A 23225-nucleotide genomic window follows, 5' to 3' on the forward strand; every position below is an offset into this window, starting at 1 on the left:
GGCACTTTTTTGAGTCACTAATCCTCCTACCGCAGGGGTGTCAAATCAAATCCACGGAGGGCTGTGTGGGTGCAGGTGTTCTTTCCAACCACGCAAAAGCCCCACACTACTGAAAGTCAAGATCTATTGATTAGATCCAATGATTAAAAACAGGTGGAATGAGGTGTGGCTTCTGCGTGGTTGGAAAGAAAACCTGCACCCACACGGCCCTCCGTGGATTTGGTTTGACACCCCTGTCCTACCGTGTGTTTTTGGACTGTGGGAGGAAACCGGAGCACCCGGAGGAAACCCACGCGGACACGGGGAGAACACACCAACTCCTCACAGACAGTCACCCAGAGTGGAACTCGAACCCACAACCTCCAGATCCCTGGTTAATCTGAATTCTCATTTACTCCGATTAAGCATGAAGAACAAGCTAACCTGCCTCAAATGTCCACTGGGAATTCAGGCAGTTGAATGAGAGGTACCTTTTTCTACTATTGGAATATTTTAATTCTCAATTATATATCCTATTTACATTTACTAGAGGACTCTAAACAGCAAGCACCCACCCACAATTTTGTTTGTGAAACATTGTGTCTAACATTTGTCACCTGTTCACTGTTAATATTCTTTAACCTGTAGTTATACACTTCTTATCATATCAGCTGTCAGACAGTGTCTTTCAGTTTGACCTCACTGACGTTCTTATGCTTGCTCCTCTGAGGAGTCCCTGTGTCCCAACGAGCTGAAACATCATAAATATTACTTATTACACGTTAGAGACTTCTGTGGCTAAGCCAAGTGCCCAAAGTTCAGTCTAGGTAGATGTTTTTAAATTTATTTTAATTTATTGCTTATGTATCACAAAATTTATATATTTGCTAAAATGACAGCGGTTTCAGTAAAATATTTTTAAACTTCCTTTTTGTCTAGCCCTGCTAATTGTAAATGGAAAAAAACAAACCCGACCATCAAAACACTGTAATACTGGAAATGGGAGTCTGGAGTGGTAAGTGGACATAAATGTAGAGTCATACAGAGGTCAAGGCCATTGCGACAGATCAAAAGAGAATACTTGGTCCGCACCTTAAATGAGCTGAGGATATGACCACAGTTGGATAGGAGGTACAGAATTTTTGTGTCAGTGTCTGTGCAGAGGTCCACAGAGTATCCTTATATATAACTTAAGTTAAAGTACTTGAGTGAAATAATGAGGTGAATAAAATTAGAACATTTTAATAGCTTTGGAAAAAAAACAGCATCAATAAAAGTACTGAAATGTCAGGGCCAGAGATGAGTAGAGTGTCCTACATTCATATTTAACTTTTATTTCTTAAGCCAGGCTTACCCAGCTTGACCTTTACTATCCTAATCATATTTGAAAATGGGGAGAATCTCACACGTGCTGTCAATTTTATTTGTTCCTTTTTCTTGTCCTTTTTGTTAAGGTTGGGGTAGACTGGGTATCACACCCCCACACACACAGTGACTATCCTTGAGGAAAAAATGGAGTGGGATATGTTGCTTTTGGCAGAATACTTGTTTGAGAATATTTAACTACAGACAGGACACATAAATTCTATACGTTCTGAGTCATAAAATTTAAACAGGTTTGAAAACATCAAGACCTCAGATCACTCCAGTCACTCTACAAAATTACAAAAGCAGAAGTCAAAAAACCACTCAAGCACTGATAAATATTTAGAACAGCACTGTAGTTCTTTCAGCACTCAACAGGAACATATGAAGTATATTGTTTGTTTCTCTCTTTGACTCATTTTGGTGTGCTCTGGACTGGAAGTCCCAGTATCTTAAGGATGTGATCTTTTTTGCCTGAATTCCATCACATTCTCAAGTTCCAGTATCTAGTTTAAAGATTTTTTAGAAGAGGAGAGACACCAGTAAATTTCCACCAAAAGAAATGTTGGATGAAAAGTTTTTGAAAACAATTGAAACCTTTTGTGCATACGGTGTAATTCCCTCATAGAACATTATACATATGTACACATGACAGCAGAGATGTGACTGTTGTACAGGTGAATATAGACTGATGTTTTTAACAGAGCTCTATATTACAGGAAAAAACATTTTTTTTCACATAGTTCCATTTGGGCCTCACTTATGGAAGTGTGGTGCCATTTCGGCATGCATTGTTTCATTGTTGTATTTTGTCACATGTTCGTGAGAGAGCTTTTAAGGAGGCTGCACTAAGCGGAGTTGTGTGAAAGGAGTGAAACGTAGCGGTGCATTGTCAGCATTCAATAAGCCGAGTAAGTTCATCACCTTTTGAGTGTTAGCAGTGTTGTGATTACGCAGACGTTTCTAGGTCTTGTAGATTTCACACGCAGCGGCTTCCTGGGTGTCAAGCTAATGTAATTTTACCGAAGGGTAAACAACCCACAAACCACTGTCCTGCAGCCCATGAGGCTTTTGTAACAGGAAATGACCATTTGCTCACAACAGAGAAAAAAATGTTTTTTTTTCTCGTTTCTATTTTTTTTCATATCACATCCTCAATTAGATGTTTACACAAGAGCTATCGAGGGGCAGAGGCTGGGAAACAGAAACGAGATGTGAATGTGGGGGTGGGGTGTTTTGGAGAAGATAGGTTGGGGAGGGAGGGTTGTGTACAAGACAGTGTGAGAGAGTAAGTAAGAATGTACTATGGGAAAAGCAGAAACACTAGTGAATTATCTTGTATATGAGCCATACATCTCCTTCATACAAGACATTTTCAAAGTATATAATATAATACACAGAAGTGATGCAGGAGATTTTACACCCTGTGTCCACTCACGGTCCACACTATTAGACACTACCTCGTTGGTCCATCTCATAGATGTAAAGTCAGAGACATTAACTTATCTGCTTCTGCACAGTTTGTGTTAGCCATCCTGTTGTTGTTCATCAGTGGTCACAGGAAGATGCTGGCTGGATACTTTTGATTGGTGGCTTATAGCACAGACCCTGAGGGGGGCCTGTTTGTGACACATTTTCAGTTTCAACAACCATCCCAATAAATTTGAACACATACCGCAGGACAACGAAGCTCTGTTTTTTTTTCTAGTAAATGTGCATATTATCTCTCAGAAGTAGTTTTGATTGGCTTTGCTCCCATCATTCAGTAGCAACATAAATGAAGAGGAAGTGCTCTTTTCTTAATACATTGTATATATTACATATGTTATATATATTACAAAATGTATTTTATATACATTAAAATAATATTTCTATCAGAGCGGGTGGTTGCACCTATTATGTACAAGCTGCACCTGCTAAAGGGTTAAAAAAACTTCAGTAGTACTGCTTGATGTTTTGATCCACTCATACTAGCACAACATGAACTAACACACCACCACGTCACTTTCATGTCAGTGACACGAAAGCATCATGCAAGTAATACCAGCTGTGGTGTCCTTGACCACTGAAAAACAGGGCGAAAGAGGGCAAACAGGTATGCAGAGCAACATATGCAAAGGTCTGTAATTGAATTCATAGTGGACTGACAAAAATCTGGGACAGTTTGTTGTAAAGAGCCATTTATCTCGGCAGCAGTAAAAATACTAACATTAGAAGAGAGAGAGTGAGAGAGAGTAAAGTGTATGGGGTATGGGTCTGAACTGGAGGGAGGAGGGTGGTTCTCATGCTCTGGAGCCTCAGGGGAGTGGTAGTGGCAGATGTGGCGTCTAGGTCACCATGATGGAAAACATTTGAATCCATCACACACAGGACCAAAGAACTGGGGGGCAACAGTGGCACATTTACACACTCCCAAAAAATTTCATCTTATCATCCTTCAGCACAAAACAAGCAGAAAAAACACAGCTCTCAATTCAGAAGCACACAATCCTGGGAATTTATTGAATAAACATAGTCCTACTGTGACCACCAAACCCAAAAGGTCGAAAGTTGGGGTTAAAAGTATCAAAACTTTCCTTATGATTACAGATCACTGCCGTTCATGAGAAAATCTCCATGTCTATTTTTGACAGATGTGCTCTCGAATGCCTATTAGCATAGTTTATTGTTATATTGTACTCAAATAGTGGAAATCCCTAATATTTTATTCCTTACACTGTGAGAATCTATGAAAGACAAGAACAAAAATGGAAGAAATGGGAATGATTTACTCATAGATTTAAATATCTAAGAATCTGAAGCTACTGCAAAATGCAGACAGTGAATATGACATTAGAAAGACAGAGAGAAAGTGAGAGAGAGAGAGCAGTTCTCTGCTCTGTATTTTAATATTGTTTTTTTCTTCATTCCTTTTCATCACTCTAACCTCTGCAGTACTGATTCAATTATTACACAGGCATATTCCTAATCATTATTTATTTATTATATTAGTATTGCAATATATAGGATATTATTCAAATATAACACATTCAGGTGTTAAAACTGAAATGGCCTGACTCTGAATGCTAGCTCTTACTTTTACGGCTTACTGAAGAGAACTGAGAACAGGAGTATAAAAGAAAAATAAATTAATTAATAAAAAGGAAGGAAGGATAAAAATTATGAGGCAGAGCTTCCAAGAAACTACACAAAAGGAAGAGAAAAATGAGAAACTGAAGGACAGTAAGAACTAATTAATGACAAAAAGGCAAAATAAAAGACACAAATAAGGATAGGAAAAGGAAGAACCAAATGAAAGCCATGGGTGGGAGAGTAGAGGGACAGAGAAAATGAGAGACAGATTATAAAAGATGCAATGCAGAGAGTGAGAGAGAGACAGAGAGAGTTTTTCTGTTTAGCTGTCAGCATGCAGCAGCTGTAAGGAGCAAGCCTTTATCTGTTAATGCAGTGCATTACAGAGTCCTTGGAAAAAGCTCTGCTGGTGTGAGGGCAGATGAAAAAGATCCGGATGAGATCCAGCTTTAAAGGGATTAGAGCTAGAGCAGTCACACATCTGCACGCGCCTTTGAAGCTCCTCCAGTAGCTGTCGCCGGCCATCAGATTCCTTCAGGCCTCAGAACCAGGGGAGTCCAGTACTGAAGAACCCAAGAGCTGGCCTCCGCATGGTGATTTGTAAGAGTTTTATTTGACTGATCATGTATTACTGGACAGTCCTCACACTGGCTCAGGGAAAGTCCAGGGAAAGCATGAAAATCATAGGGGTCATGGGATGAATTACTGCTGGACACTAAGTGTCAAAAGGGAACTTCTATCTTTAAAAATCTAGAGTTAAAATGTTATTATGCTTTCATATATAGAATTAAAAACAGATCTAAATCAGTGCAACTGATGTATTTTTCGGACAAATGTGTCATTTTACTTTCTTTAAAGTGTTTTAACATACACGGAAATTTGACAATTATATGATATTTTAATCATAATGAAATAGCTTTTCTATAAACTGAATTAGGGCCTATAAATATTGATAGAATTACAGTATGTACCAGCTCCATAACACTGCAGAGCAAATTAAGGTGGAATGGCTGAATTTCACTTGCAAAAAGTAGCTTGTTTCATTTTCATCATCTTTTCCACCACAAAATTAGACTTAAGTCAGTGTAGTTTAAATGTTTGTGAGCAGAGGTACTTATCTTAACAACCTCCTAAAATACACTTTAGCATATTTTTAATATATATATATGTTTATAGATGCACTACTTCCTTTACAACAATAACATCAGGCAAGGTCTCAAACCCAACATGACTTTAGCCAACTTGCTAAAGTCTTGCTGCACAAGCGTTAACGGCCTGTCCTTGCGCATGCGCGTTTCGGGTTCATCAATCAATCAGTCATTATAAATAAACGAAAATTGCAGTTTGATATGGTTGTTTTACAGAGGTGGAAGGGCAGCAACGCGGTAGCTCAATCTAGTTTACGAACATTGAGAAACTTTCACTTGTATAATGCTGTGCAACAGAACCCCCTTTCAAAGTAAGAGTGCTGATAAACTGCGTTCAGAAGCGTTTGGTATAATTATGAGCTGAACCCACCCATCAGAAAATATGAACCATATCAGACCTGTAAGTTAGCAGCAGTTAAAAAAAGCGCTTACAATAATTCTAAAGTAGTCCACATGTGTAATCACCTGTTTATGCGGGTTACTCATTAACACTTTGGCAAGAGATAGTTTACTGTAATGGATAACCATTGTGGCATCTAAGGGGAACTCTTGCCTCTTTCATGTTTTTAAAAACCACTGAGGTTTTATTTTATAAAACAAATATTTTATTTTAATATGTGTAGTCATAAATCTGTTCGTACTTCCAAAAACAAGCTTAAATACGTATGTTTTCATTTAGGTTTTGATGTTATCTTTATAACATTATGATTATGCTATAAAATTGTCTTTATCATGAAACATTGTGCTGTTGCTGTGAACTTTCACTGATGATATTTTGAGAATATGGCTTGAATACTAAAAACACTTTGTACTTGAATCTGTTTCACAGCTACACATTTATGCTGTTTGTACCTTTAGCAACAATAATGTATCTCTGTTCTAATTTTTTCTGAGGCTGTAGGGAAATGTTGCCCATTATAAAAACAAGCCTTTTTCTTCTTTGTCCAAGAGACTAGGTTGAAAAATGTTGGAGTACATCCTTTAAAACAAAATTTTGTCCTTTTCCTTTAGGTTCAGTTTCCCCTTATCATGTTATACCCCAGACAATTATATTTTAGAATAAATGTATTATATAATTATTAATAGAGTACTTGAAAGGCTCAGGAGAATAAGTCTTTCCCGATAAGCATGGGGGCCTTTTCAGAAATAGTCTAGTGGTCAATAGATCAGCATTATGGTATTTTAGGTGGGTGTTATCCTTTTCTTTTGCGCTCCATTGGGACCAACACCCCTCAAAACAGCACTACAACAAAATAAAAGCTCTACAGGTATCCCTCTAAGCATTCTAAACAACACATCAATAGTGTCCGACACAAAAGTCACGTATATAATTGCTTTGGACGGCTGATCATAGAGTGTCAGGGCACACAGCTACATTGCACTTTTGTCTCTGGACACCCTTCACACCCAGCTGATGGACAAAGCACCATCTCCAGCAAGTCCATCTCCTTTCAGTTCACCTGCAGTGTTGGGTTTCTCCAACCCTTCTCTAATGGCAGACGAGAGAGAATAGAAAGCTCATGTTGCTAAAATGTAGTTTGTGCAATTGTCTCATTGGATCTGACTTAAGTGGTGATATTCTTTTGAGTCATAGTTTGGAAATGATTTTTGAAATGTTCTTCAGCAGAGAAAAGCAGCCGAGACAGTGATACAGAACAGTTACTGCAACACTGCGCCCTACTGGAGAACCATATATACATTAGCATTTGTATTTCTATCTTTGTGGGGCATTTTTTATTAACTCCTCTAGAGCTGTATATTTATTCAATACAATGGTAACATATACAAATCTGATTCATGGGGAACCTTTTCTATTATATTCTTGTACTAACCTTAAATTGATTCTACCTTAATGCATTAGTTATTCTTAAATGCCATTATTGCTAATAGAAATACAAATAAATATATTAACATATTTTGGATCTGGAGGCATATTCTAACAATATCATGCAGTCAAAAGTATGTGAACACCACTTTATTGTTAATCAATTAATGTTCTGAACAATTAATTATTGATTGTGGCTGAAATGTTGATGTATATTTAGTACCAAATGTCAGTAAGGTTTTTTTTTTTGGCTGAATGCAGCCAAATCCTCATATAAATGTACAAGCATCTAGTATAAACCATTCCTAGGAATGTATAGGGTGTTACTGCAGCAAAAGGAGAACAAGCTCCATATTAAAAGCCTTGATTTCAGAATTCTATCACATTTGAAAGACAGATGTTTTTTGCTACTATTCTGGAACTATAAAAATACAAAATACTTTCTCTCTCTCTCTCTCTCTCTCTCTCTCTCTCTCTCTCACACACACACACACACACACACACACACACACACACACACACACACACACACACAGACTGACAGATTGGATTTCACATTCACAATTATCTCACACAGTCCATGAGTGTAAGGGAAATCCCAGGCTGGGCTGCTATTATCTGAAGCAGCTCCTCATCCCTGGATGGTTCATCTTTCTACTGACTCAGCTTTCTGTTGAAAGTCTTCTGAGAGTCCACCGTAACACAGCAGCTCTCACAAATCACTCCATGCAGCAAAATACGACTCACAATAAGTATAATCTACATCAATAATGATACACAGTATTGAATGTGGTGTAAAATACACTCACAATTTTCCTGCTGACTCTGGTCGACTCTTTTTCTGATCATATGCCCATTTGTGAGATTGTGATTATTAAACAACCCATCCTCTCACCAACAGACTCTGATTAGGGTCATTGCAGGTCACCAGTTGGTCAGCAATCCTGAAAAATAAATAAACTATATAAAAAATTAAAACCAGTCCCAGAGGTGAAGTCAAAATAAATTTCCCATGCTAAATATTTCAACTGAAAATGATGGGAACACGCTTCACAGGATCACATTTCTAGCCTTATTTATTACTTTCCAGAAATAAGTTCACATTCAATTATCAGTGGGTTTAAAACTGGAAATATTTAGCGTTTGTGTCTTCCTCCGGTCCTCCTCCTTATTATGTGGTGTTGTTACAAATGACACTTTGTTATGCTAGCGTCGTCCTGCCTAGCTCCTGGAGATTCTGGGGTCAAAGGTCATGTCAATAAAGCAAGTGAAATTCAGCTCTCTTACTCAAAGCCCTTGGACCTTTGGCTTTTGTTACCCCTTCACATTATTCTCATGGTAAAAACGAATGGACCATTCAAAGGAAAACTGTCTAGGGTAATTTGGTACTCACAGTAATTAAGGATGAACACCATATATCTTTGATTTCACTGTGCTCTCACTTTACTTTCTCAACTAACAATCCCAAAGCAAAATATGAAACTGTTAAAATATCTTTCTTGTTTTGTTGAGTATGTCTTCAGAGATGGGGTGTATACCTGAGCCTGGTAATACAGTGTGTAAATGAAGACACACCATAATTCCAAATGCCCAGTATACATGCTGAATAGAGTCTGGAGGGTTCTAGACATTTCCAGAAGGGCTGGTAACATTTTGGGCATGTAAGCATATGGTGACCTGTAAAATCAGAGTTATTAACCAAAGGAGTAATAAAAAACTGGACTATGTCACAGATTATGACACACAAACTGGAATTTGTAGGGTCAATGTTTGCAGTGGTTGATTTTTTTCCAGATTGTCAAGCTGAGAATAAGACTGACTGCATTGCACCAAATGATCAAGACGACTGAGTGCACCAGTACTCTAGAAAAAGTCTGCAGTAACAGTAAATCCCTTGAAATGTTGGTGTATAGTTTATATTACACATCTAAAATTGAACACAGCTGTGATTTGATGTTGGTTTGTGTGTATTTTTGTAACAGGGCAAATACAGACTGGCTTAGTTCTAGCTCAGAGACATAAGCCTCTATTTTGAATCAATGGTTTGTCTGTCTACATTATGGCTTATGGTAAGTAACTACACAATAGAGATATAACAGATAGAGATCATGTTGATAAATGCTTGAGTATTCCTTCAAGATCTGCCACCTGCTGCTTTAGATGAGCTAAAGCTATGGCTCACTGGGAGCATGCCCCCACGGGCTGTAACGTGCGCCTGGTGTGTGCCGGAGACATGATGGTGGGTGATTAAATGCAGAGTGGCTGCTGCTGGCACATGCAGATGTTGATTGCAGTTAGTCACCCTCTCTGCAATTCTCCTCTCCCCTTTCCACTTAATAACCCTGAAGGGCTTGCTCCGCACCTGCTACACTCTTTACTCAAGACAAACATTTGCAGTGGAGGGAGGCCTGCAGGGGTTAGTGGAAGGGCAAGGAAGAAGAGACATGGCCAATGGGAACTCAATCAGAGCAAAGGGTACTTTCCCCATCGTCACACACCTGTTGGAACGAGCTGAAGTAGTATCTCAGATCTTTGCCATGGTGTGTTGGTGGTAACTGTAAATTATATTGCTTAGGGGTAACTAATATTTTTGGAGATAGATCATATAAATCACTATGCATTTATTTCCCATTCTTGTTAACTGTTTCATGCCAAGTGATACACAGTAAACATTAAAAAATTAACTAAACCTTTTAATTTTTAATATGGGTTAATACAAATTGTGGCGATTACAGCCCTCTGATGTTAAAAATCAGCATGAGAGCTGTGTTTAGTCAGATGAATTTTATTGTCATAGTAAAATGTGTTACTTTGCTGCCTGAGTAACTTACTCTGGGCATTTACTTTTTCACATGGGTGATGAAGGCCAGTTTCATTATTATGTTAGAAAACCCTGAGGGGTGCTCTCTAAGGGCTTATGTCAAACAGGATACAGCTTCAGGTTTCTTATGAACTCATTAATGTTGAGAAACATTTATAAAATATGTCAGTAAGTTGAATGAGTCAGAATATCTGAATGTCCATATACTGGCCTTTAGGGTTAGAGTTAGAGCCTGTTTAGGAATTAAAAATAAATCATTTTTAGTGCCTTTGACATATTTGCTTCTGTTTGATTTCTGTATTGACATCACTGTTATGGCAATGGTTGGAGTGTTGGTTTTTCCCTCTCCTGAGGCAGTAACATGCTCATACTCGACCAAACAGAGCGCTGTTAGCACATGTCTCCACAATGCTCTGACAAAGACATTTTTTATTCAGTCGATATATATTAATATACTTGAGAAAATCAAGATAGTGGAGCAAGAAATTAAGAGGGTTTGCCCCCTCTTTTATAACACAAGTAAGTTTTATATGATTTATTATGGAAATTAAGGAAATACAAACAAAAAATGTATTATTAATAGTGAGGCAGCCCCTTGAGATATTAAAAATTTATTCATTATCTGTAACCCTTATCCAGTTCAGGGTCGTGGTGGGTCCAGAGCCTACCTGGAATCATTGGGCGCAAGGCAGGAATACACCCTGGAGGGGGCGCCAGTCCTTCACAGGCCAACACAGACACACACACACACACACACTCACCTACAGACACTTTTGAGTCACCAATCCACCTACCAACGTGTGTTTTTGGACTGTGGGAGGAAACCGGAGTACCTGGAGGAAACCCATGCGGACACAGGGAGAACACACCAAACTCCTCACAGACAGTCACCCGGAGGAAACCCACGCGGACACAGGGAGAACACACCGAACTCCTCACAGACAAACACCCAGAGCAGGAATCGAACCCGCAACCTCCAGGTCCCTGGAGCTGTTTGACTGCACCACCGTGCTGCCTGCTATTAAAAATGTTGTGTTCTATTTATTTTTTCAAATTTTGTTTTATGCATTCTTACAGCATAACATACTTGAAAACAAGCAGGATGCTTTCCTTAATGAGACTGAAAATGAGTAAATAATGTTTTGAGAGTATTCCAAAAACTGAAATAATTAATTTCATTCTGTGTGGTTTCTTTTTTTTAATTGTATGTAATAGTATTACAGTATGTAAGAAAAACAGACCATAGGATGAATTTTAACTGGTATATTGAATGAACCAGTATACTGCCTGGCATTTTAATGACAATTCCTGACATTCAGACTGAAAAATATCTGCCCCGTTCCAATCTTACACTCTCAGGAAAAAAAGGTATGGTAAGGTACATATTTGGCCACTAATTGTACAGTGTAAATGTACCTTTAAAGGTACAACAGTGGTGTTAAAGTCTAGTCGTGTTCGCTAAAGCTACATTACATTCCCTTCTTAAGAAGAAGTAAATATTTGTAATTTTTCATTATAGAACTGTTTAAAATAAATGAACATATATGGAGGTGAAATGGGGCATATGAAATCAACTCAATTTTAATAGAATATGGTACAATTAAGCTCCCTAATTTAAGGCACTGTATATATACCCGTAAGGTAACCACCATAGAGTAACAGGGTACCACTACTGTATTAGTTAAAAAAGTTATTTAAGCTGCCTTTTTGAACTAGGCCTTACTTACAACTAGGGCTATGTTGGTTTACTCTCCAGACAGGTTTGGCTCTTGTCCTGGAGGTCCAGTGTCCAGCAGAACTTCAGTCATTTGCCCTGCTGAGACTGGCCCTGGTCGACTGACTACAGAAAAGGGGTATCTATGTATAAAAATTGTACAAGAATTCATTGTACTGTTTGTACAGTATTGTGTTTCATTTATGTCAAAGATGCAAGGATATTTCAAAAGAATATTGTAGTTCTATTATAGATATTTTGAGCATGTTAAATGATCAGTGAAAGAGAGTGTATTTCTACATAAATCTTTTCATCAAGGGTAATCAGCAAATACAGCATCTGACATATCGACACAGCCACACAGACAACACAACCCACAACACAACGCCTGCACTTTAATGAAATCAAATGAAGGGTGTTAATGTTGGGCTGTGTACAAAAGAAAAAGCCTTCCCCCCTAGGCGCATGATGAAATGATTGGTGTGCAGTGAAGCTAATTAGGCCTGTGTAGGTGAAATGAGGGGGTGATGTTGTAGATTTAGGCTGATATAAATCTGCCCTGTACTATCAGAATAAACAAAAGAAACAAGGGAGGAGGAAGCACTCTCAACCCATTAGGGAACCCCTAACTGAAAAATCCTCCTGTACACTTCTGAATGCTCCTCACATATAATTAAGACAGGGTATGTAGGGGGGGGGGGCTTACTCTGTGTCTCTCTCGCTCCTGGAAGATAAAAGAGAGGTGTACCTCGTTGAATTCTGGCCTGAGGGGTAAATATTAGCATTTTCAACACATAACATCACTGGTAGAATCCCAATATTCTTGGGATGGTTAGAATATATATATATATATATATATATATATATATATATATATATATATATATATATATATATATATATATATCCAGGCAGGTGCTAGAACAGTAAATTAATAGTAAATAAGCTTCTGATATTTTCAGACAATAAAGTAAAAGTCTTAGAAAGGAACACTATGTAAAATTTGGTGTTTTTACTCCTGGGCTCCCCCTACAGTTTCACAGAGTGCATTATTTTTACAGCACTTTCCTGAAGTCCTGAGGAGGAAGTGGTGTTGGTTTTTATATCCTGCACAAAGTACAGAGGCTCTGTTCTCCCTGCTAAATACATTCACAATGATTTTGAAGCTGGTTTTTACAGTATTGGGGTGGCGCAGCGGCGTAGCAGGTAGTGTCACAGTAACACAGCTCCAGGAACCTGGAGGTTGTGGGTTTGAGTCTCTTTGAGTGATGGATTCTGCATAGGCTCCAGACCAACTGTGACCCTGAACTGGATAAACGGTTACAGACCATGAATGAATTCATTTGTTTTACAGTAAAAAAAAATACCATCTAGTGTTTGGGAATCGTTGAATGTGTTTGGGAGTACTTGAACCATGACAATCCAAGACTGAACTTGGGTACTGTGTAAAAATAGTCCTGGAAATGTGATTAATAACCTCAAAGCATTTCTTCTTTTGAGGGCTGAAGCTGTTACAAAGGCAAAGGTGGACTCCTAGTTTCCATTACTTAGAAGCATTAGACAAGTGTCCATGTTCTGTTATTAGAGACATGACAAAGTACTAACATTAACTTTCACAAGGACTTTTAGTGTAAGAACCATGTCCTAGTCTTTCATGTTCCACAGAATGTCCTCTTCATTTAGGAGTAAAAGTGATCTTCCACAAGCGTTCGGAAGAAAGGACGAACAACTCATTGTTCTTACTCTATGACAAAACATAAACCTCTCACTATTTCACACAGAACATCCTTTTTCCACCATGGGCTGCTCCCAGTTGGCTGAGAGTCATTAAACATATGTCTTATATTCCATTTGAACCATCTAAGACCATACAGTAGACAAAAGAAATACATTTCAAACTAAACCCCAACTCATCTCAAAGCCTAATGAGCAGATCAAATTGAACTGACATGAGACAAAGACAAAAAATATCAGGACCCTGGTGAGAAATATTTAAGTGCAAGAACAATGGCGGGGGATGAAGTGAGTGTGCCTTCATGATGAAGGAGGAGTTGTGAATGAAGCAGGAGCTGTAATGAAGGCTTAGAAGAGGGATTAGGATTCTTTATTAAGATGCTCTTTATCCTCATTAGACTGCTTCTTATATCAGCAGATCAATTCCTTCACTCACAGATGAGCGAGAGAGTGGGAGAGAGAGAGAGTGGGAGAGAGAGAGAAAGAGAGAGAGAGAGAGAGAGAGAGAGAGAGAGAGAGAAGGAAAGACTGTTGCAAAATTGTTTTATATTGAAGTATACTTCTAACATTTTCGAGACATTCACACTGTAACATGGTATAGTAGTTTGGCACTGTGAAATTATAAAGATTGTTTTAACCAGACTGCATTTTACTGAGTATTTTTGTAGAGAAAAAAATGTATATGGGCTCTTAAAAATATACAAATTCATTATGGTCGGACAGTCAAGTAGGACAACTCTACAAATCCTTTTTGATATTTTAATTCATTTACTGTCTGTAATCACTTATCACACGGAATCACTGGGTGCAAGGCAGGAACACTTCCTGGAGGGGGCGCCAGTCCTTCACAGGGTGACACACACTCACACATTCACTCACACACTCACACTTGTGGACAATTTCTGAGTTGCCACTAACTGTTGTGCCACCATGCCACCCCTTTTTGATTTTATATATATATATATATAGGTGGCACTGTGGCGCAGCAGGTAGTGTCGCAGTCACACAGTTCCAGGGACCTGGAGGTTGTGGGTTTCATTCCCACTCCGGGTGACTGTCTGTGAGGAGTTGGTGTGTTCTCCCAGTGTCCGCGTGGGTTTCCTCCGGGTGCTCCGGTTTCCTCCCACAGTCCAAAAACACATGTTGGTAGGTTGATTGGCGACTCAAAAGTGACCGTAGGTGTGAGTGAATGTATGAGTGTGTGTGTTGCCCTGTGAAGGACTGGCGTCCCCTCCATGGTGTATTCCCAATGATTCCAGGTAGGCTCTGGACCCACCGTGACCCTGAATTGGATAAGCGGTTACAGATAATGGATGGATGGATGGATATATATATGGATAAATCATGTCTCTGAAAAGAGTGTGTATTGCCAGCTGGTGAAGTCTTCACTGAGCTGGGATTGTGGTTATCTCTGCTTACTCAGAGAAGGAAAAAGGAAATATGGTGACCAGGACAAAGACAGACCATTGATTCTCTAAAGTCAATATTTAGCCCCCTATTGCCCAAATAAACACTTGAGGTGTGAACACCATTACAGAGCAGATCTCAAACATTCCAGTGTTTAGATGAAACATGTACAAACCCTCCAGTACAGTCACAACAATAATAATACACATAATACAGTTTATTGCAGGAGACAAAGCACCTACCTGGCTTGACAAGGAACGTTTGGACATGTTGAAATCTGTGTTTACTCTTGGAGAGACAGTTATGTTTTCAGGCAGTTGGAGGCCGGTGGCTGGTTTGCATAGGTTTGCATATACAGCTGAGATGGTGTGATTGTGAGTTAGATTGACTGTTTAGATAGGAGATGTGTGCACTTGTTGATTCCCACTATAAATACGGGCTCATATTTGAAATAGGCCGTCTTACTGAGCACATCACCTGTCACCTCAAAAAATAAATTAGAATTCACATATTTATACCATTAACTTTTTATTCTGGTGAAATGTTTGAGCATCTGAATGATAGAGGCACATTTACACCTTAGAGCCAGGAGTGCACTGTCATTATTTTCAGTAATGCTTTTTGCGGGTATACACACTGGAGGGGACGCCAGTCCTTCACAGGGCAACACAGACACATTCACTCACACACTCACACCTACGGACACTTTCGAGTCGCCAATCCACCTGCAACGTGTGTTTTTTTGACTGTGGGAGGAAACCGTAGCACCCGGAGGAAACCCACGCGGACACGGGGAGAACACACCAACTCCTCACAGACAGTCACCTGGAGCGGGAATCGAACCCACAACCTCCAGGCCCCTGGAGCTGTGTGACTGCGACACCTACCTGCTGCACCACCGTGCCGCCCTATGATTATTATAATTGTTGAAATTAAACATACATTTTTTGTGTGTGTTTTCACTGTAATGGTTCAGTAAATACATGTTTGTGTATTTCTGAAACCACAAAGCTAATGTTGCAAACCCCAGGCAAAAAAGGACTAAAATATCTTCCCCAACATCTCCAAAATGTCATTTGTCTCTCTCATATCACATCCTCATCTTTATTATAGTAGCAGGGAATTATCAGTGTGTTTTAGGGTATATTTTGTCACACTGTGATCTATGAATACAAATTTGTAACTAAGGGCAAATTAGCTATGAATTGTGCTGTTAATATGTATTCATTGTTGTTGTATTTCATTATGTTACAAATTTTTATTATTTTTATTTTAAATTGAAAATACATTAAAAACGTTTGTGCTGGGAATTCCTAATTTTGTGTTGTGATGAAATTGCTAGCAAGGCATTGTTATTGTACTTGAGAAATTGCTTAGCAGAAGTAAATAGCTTTGTTCCATCTTGGGTTTAAGCAGTACCAGCCAGTTTGGTCCGCACCTCTGATTCTGAAGAGAACTTTACTTTTTGCCTGTGAGTTCTAGAATGAAAAACAACAGTGCTCCAATATTTGGGATCATTGGGTACAAGCAGGTACACACCCTGGACCAAGTGCCAGAAGACACCACACACTCACGCATTCACTCAGTGTTCCAAGGCGGGGTTGGAAGCCACACCCCTGCACCCTTGAGCTGTTTAACAGTGACATTACCTCTTATGCCATAGTGCCACACAAACGCAAGCATCATTACCTTAGAAAATTCATTTTAAAAGCAAAAATGTTAGCATTTATTCTCAGACAGCTTCAAATTCATGGCCTGTAATAGGAAAAAGAGAGCCTATTTTGATATGACACCAGCACTGCAGAAACTGCACTATGTAACATTTGGAGAAGGATAGGAAACCACACCCCCATTTTTCTCCCTCCCCCTTTATTTCTGCAAGAGCAGGATTTACTGATATTACTTTTTTTGCTAGTTTTATAATGGAACAATTTTAAGATCAAGATTCAAGTCAAATTTTATTGCAATTCAATGTTTATTGCAGGTAATATATATTATCATTATAATTCTGCCCTCACAAAGAAGAGAAGACCATTAACAGTGAGGCAAAAGTGGCAAGATGGTCTCAGTCACTTTCAGCAGCACAGGGTTCAGCATCAGGGATGGGTTTACACCGTTCCACCACAGCGTTAATCTCTCCAATTTTCACTCCGTCATATGTCCCAGTGACCGTTGTCCAGTGGGTGTCTCCATTGATGTATGTCCGACTCAGGCGGGCTGTGAAAGGAATGTCAGCAGTCATTCTTTTGGCATCCATCCTAACGGTACAGGAATGATTGGGAGGAACCAGGACCTGCACAGACATGGAGTGGCTGATGGTCTCGATCATCTTTGTGCCCTCAGAAAAGCTCACAGTCTGTTCCTTGGTGAAGTCCACATTGTCTGGGTTGATGATAGGGATTTTCCCTGTCATGATTGAGTTGGTTCCATTACGAGTTTCTCTACCAATGTTCCAGAACTTCTCCACTGTGCTGCTCTTCTCCAAGTGGACTGTCTTTTCAACACTGTTACACTCATAATTGGTAGCCTTGGCCATTTGGATGGTCTCCGGAGGATGATGGAACAGCTCAATCTGGTCAATGGCATACTCTACATGGGAGATATGCTGGCTATACGTGTCCCTGTTAATGGTCAGTACATCATATTTCTTGTACCAATACTCCTTGCCCTCCCAAGGCAGGAAAAAGGCTTCATGCTTTGCAACAACCTTGCCTAACCCATATTTGTTCTTGCCAACGTAGATATCGAGTTTGGAGCATGTCTTGACTGAATGTTTGGGCACAGAACCATAGGAATCTGCTTTCCACTCTAGGAACTCGAAGTTGTCTTCATTGACCAAGACCTCAAACTTAGGGGCAGGATACTCAGCATCTGCATAAGGGTAGTTGCAGTATGGACCTTTGCTAGGGGTGTAGAACCCAGCCTCACAGTTGAATTTACAGATGTAATCTAGACGCCCTGTGTAACCGTTGTAGATGCCTGCAGCCCCATTTGGGAGTGAGCCATTCCAGCTAACCCACTTTAGGCTAACGTTGTCCTCAAACATGAACGGTGAAGATTCTTCTTCAGAGACTAATTCTTGGGGGGTTTCAGAGTGTTCCACTGGAGTCCAGGCATCAAGAGGAGGGACTACATCCTCCAGGTCAGGGTTTAGATGGACCTCTGGATGAAGATACACATTTAATGCATTAATTACTGTTGCCTGGCAGTTGCCAGTCAGCCAGTGGTTAAACTATTAGCTGCTGGAGAAATTAAAAACCCGTAAAATTTAGGTTACAAATACACTCAGGGTTACAAACACGGTTGTAAATTTAACTTACTCTCGGCTGAACTGAAGACGGGGGTAGGGATTGAGAGCAGTGGTGATATACAAAGCTGCAGTAGCACTAACACTAAGGAAAGTGCCGCCCTCATCTGGTGGGAAAGGAGAAATACCATTTGAACGATTAAAAACAAGTCCGTAAGCTGTTCATTTTTAAATCACTTTGCCTTTTCTTAATCCATTTAATTCCACTTCATTTTCTAAATGAAATAAAACTCTGTATCAAATACAAGTCCAAATTCTGTAAGTAGAGAGACAGAATATTAAAAGTAAGTATTTCAAGTCCCAATTCATTTAATGTAAATTAAATCCCAATAAACATTTAGCCGTTGATTCATCGTTGAAATGACGTAATGACTGCCGTCTAATCAACGTTCTCTTAAGGTTGAAAATGAAAGTTGAAAAGACGTCCAAACACAGACTTTGAAAAGACGACTATTAGACGTATTGTGGACGTCCATTGACGTTATTAATTGGTCCCGAAATAAAATACTTGTATAAAACGCATTTTGGACGTCCACTGACGTTATCGATTGGTCACCACTTAACTAACTTATTAAGAATGATTTTGGACGTCCATTGACGTTTAAAATATGTCCTTGACGGACAGACTACTTTTAGACCTATTTTGAACGTCCAGGGACGTTCCTTGTTTACTGGGATGAGTCTATGGCTTAATATAAATATGCTAGTCTATAGTACACTGTAAAAATCACCCATTTAAATATTACTAGGTGAAATTTGTGTTATAAATTCCCCTACGCATGCACAATAGCAATATTCTAAATAATTGTCAATATTTAATATTAGTGAAATATTTGGTATTCTATGTTTGAATAACATCTTTTATTATAATTCATTGCTCAAAAAACAAAACAGCAAACTAAAATAGCCGTGTCTTTTACCTTGTTAGACTCCTTTTCGAGTGCTGATGTGCACAACTGCCAAAGAGCTCTTAAGCTCTTATTATTGCCCCTAATAAACCAGGGCTGGTGACCTCATCAACTGAGAATACAGTATTCACACTGCAATCCAAAGACACTGAATGATCACAGTGTAATGTTTGTGTAAAAGTCAATCTGGACTCATGGTAATGGAGGAGTTTCAGAATGTTGCATTTAAATAAAATTACAATTACTTTTTTCTTAATAATTCCGAGAATAAACAGTAATAGGGCATTAAAATGTTTTATCTGAGAATAATTTAAAAAACAATCCATGTACAGTGTACTTTTATTAAAAGCTTTAATTGTTTGTATTAAATACTAATACACTAATATAACCGGGACTACAGAATGGGTTTAATATGACACTGTGGGATGGGGGGAAAAAACTCATATGAAAGATATTTTATGTAATTCGATTAAAGTGAATGAATTAGATTAATAAAATATAATATAAAAGGTAATAAACTATTTTTACTGCAACAAACTTGACTTTTACCTCCATCATTGTTCAACTAATATAGAACTTATATTTACATTGTTGTTGTCACTTAACTACATATATATATATATATATATATATATATATAAAAATGTAGGCAGAACATAGCCTTTATACCCACTGAGCAAAGTACCATCCTTCATCAAGATACACACAATCTAAAGCCTGTTGTTTTTATACAGTCAGTTAATATTGGAACCTCTTTATCAGTGAAGGATGATCAGGCAAAAAAGGCCAGTGAATGTGTGATAAATGTGCAGTTTGCTATACGGTCAGGGTCAGTCTCCAGACAACAGATCATTGTCCTTTGCTGAATTATCAGAATTTATGACCTGAGTCTGATGACATGCTCTTGTTAACTGATAGGCCATTGATGATAATGTAGGCCACGACTGAAGGACTTTTGTTAAACTGATTTTGCTGAGATGATTTTACTTAGATACAGGTTGAGGAGCTGGTAAAATATATTATCAAATCTGTATTGCTCTTTTGCTCACATACGCCAAGAAATTAATATGTACATTTGTCTTTTGGAAATCAACAAATTGTTTATTAATGCATGGAAATTCGCATATTCAGTGGAGGTTTTGTTTATTTTCTCCCACAAATTTACCATTTGTATATTTTGCACTCACACACACACACACACACACACACACACACTTCGATGCTTCAGTGCAAAATATTAAGCGTTTATTTTAGAAATTAGCAAGAGTGAAACAAATAGATTACTTAGTAAATTCAATTTCTTTAATTTTGTTTCACATTGAAGCTTTGCATAAAGCTTTGCTTCACTGTCCTGATTGTTCATTAAAAACATAGCATTGCATTTGTGGTTTTTCAAAAAAGCTTAGACTTTTTTTTCAGAAGTGTCCAGAGCTTTCATTTTTTATTTATTTATTATTTTTGTTTTATATATTATCTGAGTCGCTGACGTATTGAGGCAGAAACGCTAAATATTGGGCTAGGCTGCTAAATTTGCTAGCTAAAGTTAGTCTTGATGTAAAAACAGTTACTCAAGATATGAGCTTTCATTTTTAAAGATCTTCATTTGTAAAGAGGCCACAACTTTCAGCCTCCTTTAAGTTCAATATAATAATATTGGAATTTCAGTCTTTAGATCACTGACTGCTGATGAGGTGAAATGACTACTTGAGATCTGATTAGGTTTTCATGCAAGCTCAAAGACTCTGCTGATAAAGATATTCTTTATTACCCTGATCACAGTCATTCAGAGGTGATAATGTTGCTTTTACTGATTAAATGAAGATGATTTTACTCAGTACACAAAGAACTGTTAAAATACAGTATATTATATTATGTTTATTAAATAACCGCGACCCTGAAATGGAGAAGCGGAGAAGAAAATGATGATGATGATGATGATGATGTTTATTAAATATGGACAAGACTCTTGATCCATTCTCTTAATAACCATACATGAACACCACTATTTTTTTCTAGAATGAGACATTCCTCATCAAAACACACTGCTTGGTAATTTCTACTTATTTGTTTAATATATTTGTGCAGAATATTTGAAAGATATTTCCCTTTGTGTTCTCAAACATGACAAAAACTGTTGTATTGTATTTAATCTTTATTATTTATATTGTAGCAGCAAAATAATTCTTTGACAACATGTCATACTGCTCAGACGTAATGTTTTTAAGCAAAGTCAGTTTGGTCAGGTGTGTATTTGGGAGATCTTTCTCAATTTTAATGCAATTGCAGTTATACGCAATCTTTGCTATTCTTGTGTAATCTATGCAGCTGATGGACATGGCTTGGCATCTGGAACTGGCTCACAGCGGTCCACAACTGCTCTGACCTCTCCAATCTGTACTCCATCGTAGATGCCGTTGATGGAGGTCCACTGGGTCTCTCCATTTGAGTACGTCCGGCTGAGTCTGGCCTTGAATGGTATGTCAGCAGTGATCTTGCGGCCCTCCATGCGGGCAGTGCAGACGTGGTTGGGAGGAACTGTGAGCTGCACTGAGACCTCATGGCTGAGTGATTCTACTAGGGTGGTACCTCGGTTAAACTGAAAGGTCTTCTCTCCGGTGAACTCCACTCCAGCAGTGCCAATCAGAGGGATCTTGGCAGTGATTCCCGCAGTGATTCCAAGCATGGTGGAGCGGCCGATGTTCCAGGTGGTCTCCACATCTGTGGTCTTAGAAATAGTCACTGTCTTAGTCACAGATTGGCAGTCGTTATTTGTGACGGTGGAGATCCTCATGGTCTCCGGTGGGTAATGGAACAGTTCTACTTCATCAATACCATACTCTACGTGGGAGATATGCTGGCTGTAGGCATTTCGGTTGATGGCCAGGACTTGATACTTCTTGTACCAGTACTCATCACCCTCCCATGGCAGGAAAAAGGCTTCGAACTGAGGGACAACCTTGCCAAGTCCATATTTGTTTTTGCCTACAAAGATGCCAACACCTCCACAGGTTCTAACAGCATGGTCGGGCACTGATCCATATGAGCCATCATGCCATTCCACAAATTCAAAATTATCTACATTGACAAGGACTTCAAACTCAGGGGCATGGTACTCTCTGTTACCATAAGGGTAGTTGCAGTATGGGCCTTTGCTAGGGGTGTAGAAACCCGCTTCACAGTTGTACTTGCAGATGTAGTCTGTGCGCTTGGTGTATCCATTGTAGATCCCAGCAGCACCATTGGGAAGGGATCCCTCCCACTTGGTCCAGTTAAGATTGACATTGTCACCAAACAGGTGCGAATAACTCACTGGCTCTTGTAGCTCTGGAGGTGTTATGGGGCCAACAGCTGGGGCATTATTGGAGAGAATTGGGACTTTACCCTCCAGAAGGGGGTTTAGAAGAGATGCTGTATTAAAAAAAGACAGCAAATCAGGGTTTTGGCATACAGGGGAAAAGTATGATTTTCATGGGACTTTGAATTAATATGTGAACGAGATTTAGAGTGAGGAACAAAACTAATTTGTACAAAAAAAGTATATAAAATCAGTACACTTACGTTTCGCAGCTTGTGCAGTTTTCTCCACAATTTTTTTCAAGTTGCTGGGTGCTTTCTTAGGTATCGCAACAGAAAGGGCACAGAGAACCCCCAGTTGAAGTAGGGCAATCACAGCAAGCAGCTTCATCTACCAGAAAAGATATGTATTTCTTTCAAAACTAAGAGTTAGCACACAATGATTCAGTATTGAATATATAAATGTTTGTTTATGATTCAAAGGATGAGATATAAAATAGCCCATTATTATATTAAAGAAGCCACATACCTTCAGAGTCCGACCCCTTGTCCAGATCTTCCTGTCTGGTAAGGCTTATATAGCACATTTATGATCCCTTAAGTCATAAACTTCAATCCTCCAATCACACTCTGAGGCCTCATTGTTACTGT

General features: G+C 38.8%; 2 protein-coding genes across 2 annotated transcripts; both read right to left on the reverse strand.

Moving 5' to 3' along the window:
- Positions 1–17059: 17059 nt before the first annotated feature.
- On the reverse strand, positions 17060–18484 carry LOC136679544 (natterin-3-like). Its single transcript, XM_066658138.1, has 2 exons — positions 18386–18484; positions 17060–18227 (listed from the first exon to the last, which is right to left on the reverse strand). Exons 1-2 carry the CDS (start codon positions 18477–18479, stop codon positions 17131–17133), a joined length of 1191 nt encoding a protein of 396 aa, XP_066514235.1. The 5' UTR covers positions 18480–18484; the 3' UTR covers positions 17060–17130.
- A 3113-nt stretch (positions 18485–21597) lies between these two features.
- LOC136679268 (natterin-3-like) lies at positions 21598–22965 on the reverse strand. Its single transcript, XM_066657703.1, has 2 exons — positions 22839–22965; positions 21598–22688 (listed from the first exon to the last, which is right to left on the reverse strand). The coding sequence occupies exons 1-2, from the start codon at positions 22963–22965 to the stop codon at positions 21598–21600; spliced, it is 1218 nt and encodes a 405-aa protein (XP_066513800.1).
- Between the last annotated feature and the right edge of the window lie 260 nt (positions 22966–23225).

This window comes from Hoplias malabaricus, chromosome Y, assembly GCF_029633855.1.
Source record: "Hoplias malabaricus isolate fHopMal1 chromosome Y, fHopMal1.hap1, whole genome shotgun sequence".
Classification (NCBI taxonomy): domain Eukaryota; kingdom Metazoa; phylum Chordata; class Actinopteri; order Characiformes; family Erythrinidae; genus Hoplias; species Hoplias malabaricus.